At 36.3% G+C, this 19,252-nt stretch overlaps 1 protein-coding gene across 1 annotated transcript in view; it reads left to right on the top strand.

Moving 5' to 3' along the window:
• The window catches only part of SKIDA1 (SKI/DACH domain containing 1), a 21,005-nt gene extending 2,130 nt beyond the window's left edge, over nucleotides 1-18,875 (top strand). Inside the window, exons 1-2 of the mRNA XM_082258040.1 lie at nucleotides 1-480; nucleotides 18,038-18,875. The exon at nucleotides 1-480 is cut by the window's left edge and continues 2,130 nt beyond it. Coding sequence (XP_082114166.1) covers nucleotides 1-480; nucleotides 18,038-18,057 — 500 coding nt within the window. The 3' untranslated portion in view covers nucleotides 18,058-18,875. The remainder of the gene's footprint in view (nucleotides 481-18,037) is intronic.
• The last annotated feature ends 377 nt before the right edge of the window (nucleotides 18,876-19,252 follow it).

Below are 19,252 nucleotides of genomic sequence, written 5' to 3'. Positions count from 1 at the left end.
CAGACGCCTGCGCCCGGGCGCCGACGCCAGCGGACCCCCCTGCAGACTCTGGACCGGCTCCGGACCAGGGGGACCCATGCACTGATCTCCCCTTCCTGCACAACGTCAAGATTAAAATAGAGGACAGCAGCGAGGAATACGAGCTGGCCGCCCAGCCTGAGCTCACCTACCAGTGCAATGTCACCAAGGATGAGGATGACAGCGACGGGAGCGAGCCTAAAAGTCAGGGGACTTTGCTGGAAGCCGAGTGCACTGATGACGACCCCCAAACCACTTCGCAGAATCTGCTGACTCCCAGTCAGGCCCCTCCATGCACTTTAGGCACAGCCAAGAAGCCTGAGGACGGAGATTACAAATATGGTGCTAAGGTCAGGAAAAATTACAGGACACTGGTGCTAGGAAAAAGAGCCGCTTTGCAGTCACCACCTCCAACCACCGGCAAGCCAAATCTGAAATCAGCCAGGAGCCCACGATCCCCAGGTAAAAGTGCATTTTATCAAGGGACACTGGATGCTTTTACAGTGACCAATAGACGCAAAAGGTTAGCCAACAATGTAGCATCTACACTTAAGAGACCTTTTAATTTCATGGCAAATTTCCCCAGTCCACCATCATTGATTATTGGCAAAGACGGAGATCTAGTCCCTGCCTACTCCTTAAAAAGCACAAAGGACTGCTTCCCACCCCACAAGGCCCATCCTATCTGGAAATGGCATTTGGGTGGAACTGCTATACCTCTTCCTCCTAGTCACAAATTCAGGACATTTCAATCATAACACTTTTTTTTTTTTTAATTCTGTGGGGGAATTTATTTTTTAAACAAATGGTTGTATCAGCCTGTTTTTTTTTAAATATCTATTATTATTAATAATTATTATTTTTTTTTTTGTTGTTGTTGTTGTTGGAATTATTTGACTTGACATCTCGTGGAGAAGGAAATTGAATGATTTTCACTTGCAATATGGATTTTTTTTTTCTGGCTACATTCCTCAGACTACTCAGTGCTTAGATACACAAATGAACCCCTGGTCTTGAATGGAAGGTGTTTTTTACAATTCACTTTTTGTATTTTTTTGTACCAGTTTTTTTCAGTCTTACAAAACAGCCGGTACCTCAATCTATCTACAACACACAACTGTTAAAAAAAAAGTGTCTCCACAATAATAAAGAGGATTTGATTTACTACAGGAGATATTTTCACCCTGTGTTGTGTTGGCTTCAAATATCCTGTTAAATTCTGGGAAATAAAACAACAATAAAAAAAATAGTAACCTGTGAACCTGATTGGATATTTCAAGTTAACCCATGCTGGTGTTAAAATGGCTTCCTTAGTAAATAAGCCTTTAGAGTACCAGAAATATGAGCCATTGCATTTTCTGCACTAGATTTTGTCGCAATCTAACTGTTTTAATTGGTTGCACAGCAGGGGACATCCCTTAATTATATTGTGGCAGTTTTCTTTTTTTTTTTATATAAAATTCGATTTTTTAAAATCAAATAGCAGTTGCACTTATCTCACGTTTTCTGGACTGGAACATTTTTGAGGCCTGAGTCTAGGCCTTGGGAAAATAAGCTGCCTCATCAACTGGTGAAATAAATACTGTCTTTTGTATTTTGTTAAACGCTGTCTTTTTATTTTATTATTTTTTTTTTAGCTGCACAATTTAAGACTTGAGTAGCTGAATTCCACCAACTGTATCCAAAGGTCTCTCTGTTCCCTGTCACTATAGTAAAATAATCTTGTGACTTGGCCTGAGAGAAGTCCACTCATAAAAAACTGAAAAAGATAAAATATATGTGGCTTTGTTCAAAGAAAGAAATATATATATTAAGACTGTGCAGATGAAGGGATAGACACAGCTGTAAATGTGACAGAACGAGTGTTTGTGTTGATATTGTTATTGAATTTTTTTTGTTTTATTATTATGTCTTTGTTGTTTTTTTTTTTTTTTTTCATATTTCTTTTGCTAGAAAACCCCAGCCATTAACGTTGTGATACGCAGCATTATACATTGTAGCTCTAAACTTGAATGGTCACCACAAACCTGATTAAAAACAGGAGCATTACTGCACATGACAATCAGAGACGGCTCTCTGCCTTTTGCACTTATAAAACTGAACTAGGTAAATACTGTAGGGAGCAGTCACTGTGTACTTTTTTTTTCTTGTGTAATGTTGTGTTGACAGCAGTAAATCAAAAAAATGCGATGGAAATTTGCACTGTTGAAAAGCATGTTTCACCTTCTTTTTTTAAATTAAAAAGAGAAAAAACAAAAAAAACAAACACTGTTTTCTTAAAAAAAAAAAAAAAAAAAAAACACGATTCAGTAACCCTGAATTATTGCAGCATTGATTGCTAACGGGGGAGGGGGTGTTTTTGTCTGGTATTTTTTTTTTTTTTTGCAAGGGGGGGGGGGGGCGAGGGGTGAAGTCGACTTTTAACCTGAAGGGAGATGTAATCATTTTGTATTAAACTGTGTTGGTATACAATTCTGGAGCGGTGTTTTTATGCAGGCTAATTTTCTCAGCGGAGTTAAAACAAAACAAAAGAAAAAAAAAAAAAACATTGCACAATTGTCAAGGTCCCTTTAAATGCTTGTGGCTTGTAAAAAGAATGGTAACATACAAGGTATTTCCTAATGAAAACCATGTGTCTGGCTACAGGAGAGGTCAGCCTGTCTGCTGTTATTGAGTTGCATTGTCTTATTAGGAATCTATAATCATGATACACTAATCAATATGGCAAGTTTAACTTTTTTTGCTGCAAGGCCTAGCATAGCAAGCTCCATGGACTCCAGCAGCTGTTTTATTTTGAGGGTTCTAATACACCTCTCTGACCGTGTAGGTTTCTTTGTCTGGGAATATTCAGACATGAGCTGGTGTCAGTTTACAGTGACCACGTGTCTACAATTCCTCAAAATAAGGTAAAGCCAGAAGTTTGCTGAGCTCTCCCAGAGAAATAGAAGTCAGCCTTAGGGGTGCTAAATCCTGGGTTCAAAGTATCAATATTAATGAATGCCAATGGTAATAAAATATGTAGATGCCAGGTATTTTTATGCAAATCAATGTAGACCATCAGCCAGTGCTTAAACCTGTGTTGGTAACATTTTTTTTAACAAGCTTCAGGTCACCAGCATGCTCATGGCCCAGTGTTTATGTATGCACATGTAGCTCAGAGATTATTGAGAGCACACAAGATTAAAGGCAGGCATGGCCAGGCAAGCAGCCTAATCAATTGCAAACTTATGCAAAAGGCTGAAAACACAGGAATGGTGGCAGTGCACAGGGAAGACTTGGAGATAGAAATAGACTCCCACCATTAATAAACTTGGGGATAGGAGCTTTGGCCCAGGCACAGCATTGGCCTGTGGTTTCAGTTTCTGAATGCAAAGCAATGAGCACGCCTCGTGTGCTACATACATACGTTCCTCGCTATATGGACCCTTCAATTCACCTACATCGAGGGGGAAGGTCTGCTTTGTTAGCACGAATTCATGCATATAGCCTAAAGCATTTCTAAATTCGGAAATAACACTTTACAAACATGCAAATTAATTTATTTTTGCATGTAAAAGAGAAAGAGTCAGAGGGAGAGAGAGAAACATAGAGGGGTCATTGTAAAGTGTATCACTCTTTAGAAATTATCTGCAGAGAAATACAAAATCCAAGGCAGAGGGGCAATGATGCAGTGTCTTTATTTACGTATATTGTAGGTTTTTATCAAATGCATATGCTGCATAGACTGAGAAAATGATCAGAAAGACACAGACACACACAGACAGTGTCACACATTAGATCCTGATACAGCTATCTATCTATCTATCTATCTATCTATCTATCTATCTATCTATCTATCTATCTATCTATCTATCTATCTATCTATCTATCTATCTATCTATCTATCTATCTATCTATCTATCTATCTATCTATCTATCTATCTATCTTTAGTAGTTTGTGATATATACTGGCATAGAGAAGGGAGATATGTGTGTGTGTGATTTCTATCTTTGTATATACATATTTATCTATCTATAGATCTACCACTCTATCTATCTTATATTTATACACACACACTACTATGTACTGTATAGTGGTTTATGATATGCTTAAAATAATTTATCTACCGCAATGTATTCATATATATATATACGGTATGTATATATATATATATATATATATATATATATATATATATATATATAGATAGATAGATAGATAAATATATATAGTTTTGTTGCTTTATAATATATATATATATATATATATATATATATATATATATATACATACATATATATATATATATATATATATATATATATATATATATATATATATATATATATATATATATATTATAAAGCAACAAAACTTTTTCACTGTCTAAACACATATGCACTATGTTAAATCTGTCTCTTTGTGTATATATTTATTTTATGTTTATATATATAGTATTATGTTCATATGAACACATATATCAATATATCTATATATATATATATATATATATACACGCAGTTTGAATATAAGTGTTTAGGCAGTGGGCAAGCTTTGTTGTTTTATAATATATATATAGAGAGATAGATAGATATTATTTAAGCATATCTCACAAACTATTATACAGTACATAGTAGTGTGTGTATAGCAATATAAATATAAGATAGATAGAGTGGCAGGTCTATAGATAGATAAATATGTCCAAACGCAGATAGACAAAACACACCCCCACACATATAAATGTATATTCTCCTTTCTTTATGCCAGTATGAATTATGCCTTGGTTTTATACAGTGTAAGCCTTGTTTATTTAGCCTTATGCCAATGCTATTTGCACCAGTGGTGATATATATTTGGCTGTATAGTACACTGCAACAAATTGTTGCAATGCACATTATACATTGTTGCAAGTATATGGCGAGCAGGATGTATTTTCTGCTTGGGTCTACACTACTATTGTGCTATTAACACATACAACAGACTTTAGGGCTGCCCTTGCCATGCAACTTCTTCTAGATTGTTACCTGTGAATTGTAGACAGATGACAGGGGAATGGAGGTGAAGGCACACCCCCACAATGGTATACACACCTGAGCATTGTGTAGTAGGGGTTGTGCTGTTCCCCAGGGGCTGGCTGGGACCTGTAGTTTACCATCTGCCAGGGAGCCTGAAATTGGGGGAATTAAAACACGATCCTCTTGGTAGGAGGAAATTAACAGGAATAATAGGTGTTACAACATCAGAAAATATGACTTCTATATATAAAATGCTGGAACGCAATCCTGGTGACTATTTGTGGATGATTTGTGGACGTGTGTAGGTGTCCAGAGCCTTGAATAAACCACTAACCCACATAGAATGGTTTTCCTAAGACTAGGCCTCTCTGGCTCTTTCCTTTTCAGATTCACCAGCTTTAAAAGGCCTAAGATGTTTTGCATGGAGCCTCACAATAGGGGTTGGGGGGGACTGACAGGCTTGTGTGTCCGCTGCAGGGCAGATATCTATTGCTTGTTCCATCTCCCCTGCCCCAGCAGCAGTTTCAGCCATACAAAGGAAAACAACCCAGGCCTGGCCCTGGAATGCAGGCTGCTCTCTCCTATGTATCCTCTCTGATAAGGTCTAATATCCTGTCCATCACATACCTTCTTTTCTTCCCTCTGCATTCTGCAGCCTGCTTATGATTTGATGTAGAGGGCCGACAGAGGAAGAGTATGACAAGCTGTATACACACCGCCTGTTTCAATACAAACATGGTTACTCTCATCCTGCCTATCACTAACACTGCTTACCTCCAAAACTACTATTTCCTCTCTTATTCTATTCCAGTCTATCGAATCTGAACTTTGTTTTATGATCAAGATATTAAATACAAGTTGTAAGCAAATGACAGCTATCAGCATTGACTAATTAATACCAGGCTGTAAAGAATCGCTGCCATAGAGAGTAGAGAGAGTAAAAAAAGTGCAGCAAAGATGGCTGAAACACTGGTAGCCATCCCACCCCTATATTGCTTTCTAATGTGTTAGATAAAGCTTGATTGTTTGCTCCAGGCTTGCCAAGTCTTTTTACTAATCAAGACTTTTTGTTCCACTTTTCGTAAACAAGCCCACAATACTAGATATAGATATATAGATAGATATACGATTATATATATATATATATATATATATATATATATATATATATATATATATATATATATATATATATATATATATGTGGGTGGGTAAACTATACTGTCTCCCTTCAACTTGTAAAGCACACTGCTGTGTGTGTCTATATATATATACATATATAAATTCTAAATTATATAGGTATATACACACACACACGAACACACACACACATATATATAGATAGATATATATATATACTATGGATATATATACTATGGATTGCTAGTGATTGGTAACATTCGTGATAGACAGGCTAAAGCAGGCTGAACGCTGAAAAATGAACACACATACACACATAGAACACACATACACCCATTGAACACACATACACACATAGAACACACATACACCCATTGAACACACATACACACATAGAACACACATACACATATAGAACACACATACACACATAGAACACACACACATACACACTTTGAACACACACACATACACCCATTGAACACACGTGCACCCATTGAACACACGTACACACATTGAACACACATACACCCATTGAACACACATAGAACACACATAGAACACACATACACATACACATATAGAACACACATACACACATAGAACACACACACATACACACTTTGAACACACATACACCCATTGAACACACCTGCACCCATTGAACACACGTACACACGTTGAACACACATACACACATTGAACACACATACACACATAGAACACATATACACACATGGAACACACATACACACATATTGGCTAAACAAAGTATTTCTTTATAAGGAGCATTGTGCATCAGTCAGGTTTAGGAAATTACAAAAACATGATTGTCCCTGATTTATTTTTGAAGTGAACAAAGGCCAGTGTAAAACGGACTAATGGTAACTGGACTGGTAATTCAGGGCTATTGTCTTAATCTGTGACATATGGAGGGTGTCTTTGTCATTTTCACTGTTGCGAAGTAAGCACAATAATAATGAATGTATATACATATGTACATTAAAAGAGTTATGCTTTTCATATTGCACCATTTACAGTAGAGAGGTCTTAGAAAGCTCATGGGGGTTTTATAAAAAAAAAAAAAAAAAATCAGCAAAGCTTGTTTATGTATGTCCACTGCAAGGCTGTAAAGTTGTGTGAAATTACTCACTGGTGTCTTAAAGAGCACCTAATTTCTAATAAATAGGCCTGGCTTTGTAAATGGCTTTATGATGTTGTTCCCTGTTAATTGTTGAGAAAATCCCCATTGTTGGCCCTGAATGGCTTTGGAGTCCACCGTGGTCCCTTGCAGTAATCAGGAGGCCATTAAATGACCACTGTAAAATGCTTTAAAAAAATGGGATTAGAAATGTGTGAACTGATGGGCTTTGCTGACTCTCCTGAGTGGGATGCTCCCTCCTGGAAATTAAAATGTTCAGTGCCTTGAGAAAAATAAACATTCAGCCTCCCTTTGTCCCTCATGCCACTCACTTACACTGGCAGACTGTACACCTTAGGTAGGCGTTGCTGCTGAATATGACGTTAACAAAAAAAGAAAATGAAAGAAAATGACGCAAAAGAAAATGCAGTTGTGCGCAAAACTGTGCATCTGAAATCATAATAAGACAGATGCGTCAAAATCACTATTTTTATGATGTGTTTCATTAGGGCTGTTTGCTGAAAATTAGAGCAAAATTGCATTTATCGCCCAGAGCAAACCAAAACCCCCTGAAATGAATTTTCCCAGTGCAGCTGGAATGGTTTATATAGGCAACAAGTCCACTTCGCACAGATCAGCCTCAGAGACTATACAGGAGGTCAGAAGGTGTTTTCTTCATTAAAGCCAACGGCCAATGTGCTGCAGCCATTATTTCCCAGCATGCACCGCAGACTGCCATGGCACGTTGGGTTTTGTAGTTCCTCAGCAGCAGGAGGGTCTCAGCTGACTGCTGTCAGTGTGAAAGGGTGCGAATCCTCGCCAGGGGCCAGGAACAAAAGCCTAATTGTCAGCCTAGTCAGGAGATAGCTCTATTTCTAGCCATCACCATCGCCCCCAAAAAATATCCCCATGTCATAAAAGTTCAAACACATCATTAAAGGAAGAAAAAAAAAGCCACAGCCATTGCTATGTTTACATACAGCGGGGCTAGTAAAATATAATTCTAATCATAAGCAGAAGTCACAGTGGGGACTTGGCAACTTTGTATAATTATGAACATAATAAAGTAGTGAAAACACGACATTATCACTCCTCCTCAATCATAACAAAGAAGTCTTAATTAGAATGGAGGAATTTAGAGCAGGAATTGTCAGGCCTCCCAGTGCTTGCTGGGCCACTGACAACTTATTACAACAAGCATCATATATTGAGTCTGATTTACTAAGGGAGCTTACAACCTTCACCCCCCCCCCCCCACAAAAAAAACAACAAAACGCGTGTGAACATTCACTCCAATGATCCAATCACGTGAAATGGTCGTGTATTTAGTGATCAGGAATTTACATTTTTGCATGTTTGGAAAAAGAAAGTGAATATGCACACATTTTTCCCCCAGTGAAGATTCTTAAACTTCTATGACCAATCAGCCTCAATCATTGTATCTTGCTTGAACCTACAAGAATATCTCCTTGAATGGGGGCGATTAGAGAGATTCTGGAGTTCAAAGTACGCGGTTTTTAAGAAGCAGCGTTAACTATTAACCATCCATTGTCCACACGGGCGCCCCTCCCCCAGCGCTTCTCTCAAGGCATCAGAAATTCGAAGGGATGTTGACTATGGATCGATCAAATAATAAAGAGAGATAGCCTAGGAGCAGACTGATAAGGACAGGTCCGCCGTCTGAAAATGGAGTTTGCTAGTCAATAGCTAAAGGTAGAAAAAAAAAATGAAGGAATCCAGCAAACTTTAACCCAAATGTTCTCCTTCTATTCTCTTCTATTTTATGTGCTCTGAATTATTTTATTCTATGTTGAATACTTATGCTACTGTGTGCCATGCAGCGGATTCTTCTTTTTTATGTTGTTAAAAAGAAAAAAAATACCCCCCCCCCCCCATCACAATCCTACCCTTGGCTTTTCCTTCCTTTTCACTGTATGTGCCCTGATTTATTTTATTTTATGCTGTTTTGTATATTTTTTTATTTGTGCTAGCTACTTATATTAATTTGTGCCATGCAGATAATTATTTTTTTTATGTTGTTAAAAGTGAGATAAAATAACCCCCCCCATCCAATCCTGTCCTGTCCAAAAGTGATGGACTGGCAGAGAAGGGCCCAACTCCTGACTTTTCCTTCCTTTTCACTATATGTGCCCTGATTTATTTTATCTTATGCCGTTTTGCATTGTTTTTTTTTTTGTGTGTTAGTTACTCATATTATTTTGTGCCATGCAGCTGGTTCTTCTTCTTTTTTTGTTAAAATAGAATACAATACGCCACCCCCCAATCCTAAGTGATTGACTGGCAGAGAAGGGGTTAACCCATGGCTTACCCTTATTTTATTTTACGTTGTTTTATTTACATTTTTTTGTGTTGGCTACTTATTTTGTGCCATACAACTGACACTTCTGTATTATGTTGTTAAAATAAAATAAAATAAGCTCTCCTCCAATCCTATATAATGGGATGGCAGAGAAGGGGGTAACCCATGGCTTCCCCTTCTACTTTATATGCCCTAAAATATTTTATCATTTTTTTTTTTGTGTTGATCACCTTTGCTATTTTGTACCACTATTCCTTCTTTTTTTTTTTTTTTAATGTTTTTTTTAAAGAGAGATAAAATAAGCCCCCCTACAAAGTGATGACCTAGCAGAGAAGGGGTTAACCCCTGGCTTTCCCTTTCACTTTATATGTCCTATTTTATTTTATGGTATTTTGTGTTTTTTTTTTTTTGTGTGTTGGATACTTCCCCAATTTTGTGCCCTGCAACTAATTCTTTTTTTTTTTTTTGAAGAAAGATAAAACAAGTCCCCTTTCAGTGCTAAGTGATGACCTGGCAGAGAAAGGGTTAACCCCAAGGCTTTTTCCTTCCCTTCCACTTTGATTAACGCACATGCAGGCGATGCAGGGAGACCGAGAGGGACTCACTTCCCTCAAAACAGGATGTTTCCATCAAGCAGTGTATGATTTTCCCCAAAGAGTTCCCTGCTCGGTTTATTTGGGAAAGCCTACACGTGAACCCTCATCCTTCACCTTATTTAGGGTCACCCATAATTGTTTTCTAATATTCCCCGGTTTCCTATGCAGTTTTCCAACTTACTAAGGGAGTGTTCTCCACCCCAAAAAAAGAAAGATAGACTTCTCAAAATAAGCCCATCGTTTTCCCTTTTAACTGGACAAAACAAAACGCATTGGAGGCTTGGGAGGAGAGATCAGAACATGCAGCTCAAGTCACAATACAATTTTGAGTAGGTTGGTTTATTATATTTTTGTTTGTGGATTGTATCTAGATGCTCCTCAGCCAGTCCTAAGATAAAATAATAAATATGAAGTACAGAAAGTTACTCTTAGGAGGATGAAGCTTGGGGAGCATCAAAAAATAAAGCTCAGTTTAAATACAATTTTGAGTACGTTGTTTTATTGTGTTCGTGGGCTCTATACTATTAAATACAGATGAAGATCATTGATCCTTGACATTCATAAAATAAAACATTTTAAATAAGAAATACTGAACATAAGAGACTGAAGCTTGGGGCCTCAAAAAAGCCAACCCCAGTAAAAATACTATTTGGGTAGTTTTATTTTATTATCCTTTTGTTTGTGAGTTGTATTAATAAGTCTAGATTAGGTTCACTGCTCCTTAACCATTCATAAAGAAAAAAAATAATAATATATGATGTACATAAAGTTACTCTGGGATGAATAAGCTTGGGAAGCATAAAAAAAAAAAAACATACAGCTTAGTTAAATACAACTTTGGGTTGGTTATTTGATTATCCATCCATTGTTTGTGGGCTTTATTATCATGTCTACAATATCCACACTCCTTTACCATTCACAGAAAAAAAAAAAACAGAAATACAGGTGACTATACAGAGCCTGAAGTCTGTGGGGGTCATCAGAAAATAAAGCTCAGTTAAAATACAGTTTTGGTTAGGTTGTTTTATTATCCCTTCCTTTGTGGGTTGTATTATTGTGTCTTGAATAAGAACACTGTGCCTCCATCACTGGTTGTCATCCTTTCCTAATATAATTTATTTAAATAAAATAAAACAATTAGAGAAAATTGAGAGACTGAGGGGTTGATGTACTAAAGACAAATAGGCTGTGGCTGTGTATGCTTTGCAAAGTGCATTTGCCCCAGAGCTTAGTAAATGAGGTAAAGCTTTACTTTGCAGAGTGCCCAGTTATCAGCAAGCAAAATAGAAAAAAACAGCAGTTTTGCTTGCACATGATTGGATGATGAAAATCGTACTCATTTTAGTTCTGGAGCAACTGCTCCTGAAGAGTGCAACTACACTTTGCAAAGTGCCCTGTCTATTTGGCATTAGTAAATCTACCCCTGAGCCTTGGGGGATGACCGAAAAATACAATTCATGTTGAAATACAATTGTGGGTGGGTTCTTGTTTTATCCCATTGCTTATGGGTTGTATTATTAGGTTTTCAAATAGGCCATTGATTTTCACCTCTGCACAAAAAACAACAACAATATATATATATATATATATATATATATATATATATATATATATATATATGTGTGTGTGTGTATATATATACAGAAAGATAGATAGATAGATAGATAGATAGATAGATAGATAGATAGATAGATAGATAGATAGATAGATAGATAGATAGATAGATACTTCTCACATTAAAATACAATTGTGGGTTGGCACTTTTGTGGGTTGGGTGTTAATATTATTTTAATACAGGATGTATTTAGTGCCATCAGTTTGGGCAGCTCTGTACAATATGAAGGGGAATTATAATTTAAGACGGTTAGGAAGGCCATGCTTATAAGAGCTTACAATCTAATAGTGGCTGTAAATTGGAACACTGTTAATCACAGGCTGTTTTTCATCCCTCCCCAAAATAAAACACGATAATACACAGAAAATCACAATTTAAGAGGCCGATTTTGGTGAAGAAGAAAATTGTACACTGGCATGAGTTCACTTTAAAGAGGGTATTAAAAAGGGTACCCAGGTTTGACATTTAAAATAAACAAGGGCCAGGATAAAAAAATGACCCCCTTAATTAGCCCCCTTTATACACAATTGTCTCATTTTTGATGCTGTTGTCATTCATTTCGACATACCTAGTTCACATTTTAGATAATAGGCAGAGGTCTGGGGGGGAATATGAAGGAAGCAACTGGGTGGATTACTAAAAAAAAAAAAAAAAAATGAGTGCTTAATAGTAACAAAGTTGAAATACAATTATGCAAAGTTGCAGGCTGGCCCACAAAGGCGTGGGAACTTTTTGGGGGGGAATTGCTACAAAGCGTATCTAATTTATATTGCAGATAATGAGGCTGGTATTTAACGTGTGACATCCTCGTGGCATAATATCACCGAAGAGCCCCACAACCTCTATTTATCGTAGCTTGGATGCAGCTTTCCCTTCGCCGACTTCGCTGCTTTTCAATATGTAGAGATCCATGCTATGGGAATATGTTGTAACCGGGAAGGTATTTGCTCTCACATTCACAGCCTGCTGCATCGTGAACCTTCAGTGAACCCTCACACTTTTGTGTATGCCGAGAATTTAGGTAAAAAATGTATAGAAAAAAAAGAAAATAATGCTAATAGGAAATATGAAGTGGCGATGTAAAGAGGCGATGTTTTGTGAAAGCAAGCTGTATAGTAACAGGGCCCAGCCACGACTCATCAAAACGTAGCTCGGCTGAACCTTTCCTAATTAAAAAAGCGACGATTTTCTGCGCGACTCACTTTACCCCCAGCGTCGGCGTGCGTCATTATTAGCGACAATTCTCAGCCATTGTTTTCAGTAAATTCCTAGAACAGCACCTAATTTGCTAGCTAAAAAAAATCTTTAACAAACAAAAAACAAAAAAAAAAAACAAAACAAAAAAACAAAACAAAAATAAACATAGGAAGCCCTTTGCTACACAATACATTACATAGAAGTCGTTTTTATTTTTTTACTAACATTCATTATTTACCGACGTTCTGTCTACAATTGTAAAAGACATTTCTATGATCAGATCGATGGTAATACCTACCAGCTCGGAGCCCCTTGCTCTTCCTCTTCCCGCTTATATGTTGAATAAAAATTACCAACCACCTTATAGTCATAAATGACACAATTATACAATTATATAGAGATACTGGGACAGACTGCAGCAAGAGGGGGGGGGGGGGACTTATAGATCTTATATTGATTATCTCGGCAAAAAAAAAAAAAAACAGTTCAACCAGCAACAACTCTACAAAGTGAACTTTTGGAAAGATGCAAATTATTTATTATTAGTTTTCTTAGGAGGGTCTTTTATGTTTTTTATCATGGTAGTCCTGTCCAGGTCTTCCTCCACTGCCTATCTAGATATAATCTATCATTCAGCGATAAAGAAATTGGGTGCAGAGTGCTGGGAGGGGGGGGGGGGGGTAGCTGGAGGGAGAATAGCCTTTTGTGATTTGGGAAATAAAGGGAGAAGACATTACAGGAGTCATTTATATCACTTGTAATATATGTATATATATATATATATATATATATATATATATATATATATATAAAATATGCATTAAAAAATTGCCTATACGGTAAACTATATTAACCCCCGGTATCCTTAATCCCTAATCTCCTCTGTCAAATGCCCTCAGCAGGGGTCACGTGATGACTATAGGAGAGGTGTAACCCAGAGGGGAGAAAGCAATATAATTAATATGAACAGCATTACATGAAAAGGAGGAAAAATCAGTATGATGGCTATCAGGAGAAATCTGATTTTAGAATCCAGTAAATAACTAACCAATTCCCAGCGTGAAGCCTTTGCCCCGAAGTGTCTAAAAAAAAAAAAATACATATATATGTATATATATATATATATATATATATATATATATATATATATATATATATATATATATATACATACACACACACATTTAAAGGAATTGGGGCACTGGTCATATAAAAGCCATTTTTACACTGGCCTGTAATTACTTTAAATATCCCTAAAGACAAGAAATATTATTTTTGACTAATTACACAGGCCACGTCAAATACTCCACAATGTTCAGGGCACATTGTCCTTCTTATCTTTAAAACAATCCTGAACCTGTATATGTTATTTACAACAATTCAGTGTACAGACTAGTCCCTTGATTACAATATTACTACTGCTACTACTACTATTTCTACTACTACTACTACTATTACTACTACTACAACAACAACTACTACTACTACTATTTCTACTACTACTACTACTACTACTACTATTACTACTACTACAACAACAACTACTACTACTACTATTTCTACTACTACTAACATTTTACTACTACATATGTTGCTAATATAGAATTATATTACATATATATTGTACTCGTACATTTACCACTTTAGAATACTGTTACATGTGTGTATATATATATATATATATATATATATATATATATATATATATATATATATATATATATATATATATATATATATATATATATATACACTACTACTACTGCCACTATTACAAATGTTAATGTAGAATATTACATGCGCCTATACATTACTACATGTAAACGTATAAAGCCATGTACCTACACGTATATTATACCACTACGTATTCTAATGTGTTATACTATTACGTGTACCAATTTTTATAGTACCACTACATATTTTATTGTATTATGCTATTACATATACCTTGTTTTTTTTTTTTTTCTTTTCTTTTTGTGTGTTTTTACATATACCTTGTTTTATACTACTACATATTCTATTATATTATGCTATTACAAGTACTTATATTTTAAACTACTACATGCTAATCTATTATAATACATACTGTACTAATAAATTATACTACTATGCATTCTGCTACATATACTAATGTAGTATACTACACATACTACTGTTATATATATAATAATCCACGGTAACATATAGCTAGCTATAAAGCGATATATTATAATACTGCTACATATAATAATGTACTTTACTAAACATACTACTATATATAAATGTATTATGGTGATTGGCCAATATATTTCATTGGAACTTTTTGTCACAGGGACAGTGCTTTATGAGCATATATAGAAAGCGGACTGATCAGTGTAGGACCTTTATAAGATCTCTTGTATGCCCGATGAGGACGTTGTGATTGGTAATATGTTTGGGGGTGTGATGTATGAGCTGTTTGTGGATCGATGTGAATACATGGAGGGAGAGGGGTGCACACAGTCCTAGGAGATGTCATTCGGTGCTGTGAGGCCGAACAGTCCATCCTGTGCTCCCAGGCTGGGTTATAGACAGGAGGTCAGGACTATGTTCAGTCCCGGGAGGACAGGAGCCTTTGTGCCGGGACACTCTCCGCACTACCAGGCAGACAAGGCCGTCAGATATGATGGGAGAGAAGGGGAGCTCTGCATGGATGCTGGTGGCTGGGCCTGGCTTTGTTCGGGATTGCTCTGTCCCCTTTAATATCAATCTCAGCAACACAAACACCACAATGTGCAACATACAAATCCAGCCACATGTCAGATAAACATAAAACAAGGCAAAAAAAAAAAAAAAAAAACAACACACCCACATCTATCTATCTATCTATCTATCTATCTATCTATCTATCTATCTATCTATCTATCTATCTATCTATCTATCTATCTATCTATCCCATATTCATATTTCTATACACTTGCATACCTTCCACACCATAGTGAGGTTGATTTACTAAAACTGGAGAATGCAAAATCTGGTGCAGCTGTGCATGGTAGCCAATCAGCTTCCAACTTCAGTTTGTTCAGTTAAGCTTTGACAATAAAACATGGAAGCTGATTGGTTTCTATGCAGAGCTGCAGCAGATTTTGCTATCTCCAGCTTTATTAAAAAAAACCCTGTGAATTATTATCTATCTCTCTTTATATGTCTGTCTGTGGTTATATCTGTCTGTCTGTCTGTCTGTCTGTCTGTCTGTCTGTCTGTCTGTCTGTCTGTCTGTCTGTCTGTCTGTCTGTCTGTCTATCTATCTATCTATCTATCTATCTATCTATCTATCTATCTATCTATCTATCTATCTATCTATCTATCTATCTATCTATCTATCTATCTATCTATCTATCTATCTATCTATCTATCTTTCGTTCTACATATCTGTGCTGAGTAATTTTAATTTCTTACACACACACTTTCCAGTGAAAGTCATATAAATGGAGTGTATGTATGAATATGGTAAATGTTAGGTGTAATGTATACAATTACTGACTTATTCCCATTATTATCTATGTAAAAATGAATAGTCTATTATGTGTATCAGCAATGTTCTATCCGTCTATGGAATGATTGCTCGCCCCATGGCTCTTCTATAGTCTCTCTTTGTTCTCCTATTCTCATATCGTAGGGCTCCATAATCATTGTGGGAGTGATGAATGGGATGTATGGAGACAAATCCATGGAAAACTCCTGTACCTGGCTTCCCACTGTCAGGTGTGCGGGGAAGAGCTGTCGGTCTGTCTGTGTGTGTCAGTCTGTCTGTGTGTGTGTGTCGGTCTGTCTGTGTCAGTCTGTCTGTGTGTGTGTCGGACTGCTCTGAGCTCACTGTTGGCGGATCGTTGTCTCTTATTTCTTAATATTCTTCAATGATCTCCAGAAAACGGGAACGAGTCAGCTTCAATCATCCCATACTATGCGCAGCCTTTTGTCTGCGGACAGGCCTAGAAGAGCCGGGCCCCGCTACCCTCCATCAAGCATGTCCCGGGGTCCCTCGTATGGCGATTTGTGTCTGTGTTTAAAGGTGTGTGTAAGAATATAAAATACAACGCTTCAAGATAACTGACAACACACTCAAAATCATTAACAACATTGAAAAACCTCATGCATTAGAACAACACCATATACAGAAAATAAAATAAACAGATACATATGAGACAAATAATAATAATAATTCAAAAAGAATGACATTCTGCACACCTCAAACATGTTTTTTTTACTTACATATTTTATGAAAGTACATTTAGGGTAATCTATGCATAGCAGTAGGGGTGTATATATTATATATTATGTATTATATATATATATATATATATATATATATTACTCTTATTCTGTATATATAGTAACATAATATAATACATATAATATAATACAAATAATATAATAAATAATATAGTGCCAACAGTGCTTTAGACGAAGGCAGACAGTTACAAAGTTACTATATATATATATATATATATATATATATATATATATATATATATATATTATTACCCTGACCTACTCTACTAATTATTTTGCCCTAGCAGTGTGCAGCTAAATTCCTCCTAGAGCTTCGATCTTTAATATACATTTGGAGGTAGCCTCCCATTGTGTTTGCACGGGGATTTCTCCTGCCAGCATTTGGAAAAGCTTAGTAAATAGAGAGCTGAGTGATGTTTATTTTCCTCCACGGGATCTCCCCCAAGCTAATGTGCTTGAAATTCTTCAAATGGGCTTTTTAATGACAGATTGGAAGATACTTCACCCTGCTGTTGTGCTAAGTGAACATGGGTATTGTGGGACTGCAATGTCCAGCCTGTCACTAGAGCAGTTCCTGATAAAAAAAAAAAAAAAAAAAAAAAAAATATATATATATATATATATATATATATATAAATAGATAGATATAAAATCGTTATGTCTATTTGCCAGCTCTGCACATGGACAGTCAAAAACGTCACCATTAGCACTTGAGTATCATTAATGAATCGCATGTTATAATCCTACATTTTCTTTAGTTCCAGATGGCTGTGATGCATCCTGATTCTGGAAAGGACCTTCAGAGAACAGGAACTATTTCTACAATCTCCAGTATTAACATCAAAGAGAGAACAAATACACTGCTGAATTTTTTTGGGCCTCAGAGGTGATTTCTGGTCACCCTTTTCAAAAAGAAAACAAAAATAAAACCTTTTCACGAGCAAATCAATAAAAAGGAAAGAAAAACAGTTAAAAGGGAAGAAAACCCGACATAATAGGAAGAATAAAAAAGAAGTATAATTGAAGAAAAAACTGATAGAAGCAAATGATAATTAAGATCTGTCCAATGCACGTTGTACATTTTATTCTTATAATATGATTCCATGCACATTCTTTCTTTAATGCATTGCCAATACCTAGTCCTTACACTGAATGCACCAGTCCCCTATCCTGAGCAGGGCCAAGCCCCCATGGAATTATACTGAGACCCAACATTTCCCGAAGGACTTGAATTGGGGTGACCCCGTTACACTGAAGGTCTTTTGTAAGAATGTCCAATTAAATCGGCACAGAGTGCTCAGCCAGAGCCACAAGCCACTTGAGCCCCTTTGCCCACTCCATCTCCTTGTCATAACTTTAGTTTCAAGTCCCCATCTCTATATAAAGAGACAGTCGTTTCAAGGACCCAACTTTCCTTGTTTTGGAAAACTTCCCAAAATTTTACAGCCCCCCAATCCTGAGACAAACACTCAGCAGCTGTGTGTATACCAGCTTTAAATGGCTTTTTTTTCATTTTTTCACTGAAAATTGTTCCTGGGCCTTGCTGCCCTAAGATTTTTTTTTATAATTACAATTAATGCAAAAACTCCTTTTTGTTGTCTTGTTTCTGCAGTGTTCCAAGAATCAGTGTTTTGTACTTAACCTTTCTAATTCTGCAGCTCATATTTTATATAGATCTGAAATCCAAAGAACATTTTAAAGCCTTGTTGTTGTTGTTACAATGACCTATCAGGACGAGATAATAATAATAATAATAATAATAAAAAAAATAATATAGAGTCTAAATTGCAAATTTAGTGGAAATCACAAAAATATATTTACGACATCTTAAATGCCTGAAATGCTTATTGTATATTGCTGTTATCTATTATCTTCAGTCTCTCCATCACTTCAGTTTAATCACAATGCTAATTATCATTTTTTAGAATTTTCAAACGATTCCTTTGTGCCTTGCAACCCCTGTCCTTCGGATTTAAGAA

Source organism: Pelophylax lessonae, assembly GCF_965119305.1.
Source record: "Pelophylax lessonae genome assembly, chromosome: 5".
Lineage (NCBI taxonomy): Eukaryota > Metazoa > Chordata > Amphibia > Anura > Ranidae > Pelophylax > Pelophylax lessonae.
The sequence above is the reverse complement of the archived record's forward strand: the minus strand, read 5'-3'. Positions and strand labels throughout refer to the sequence as shown.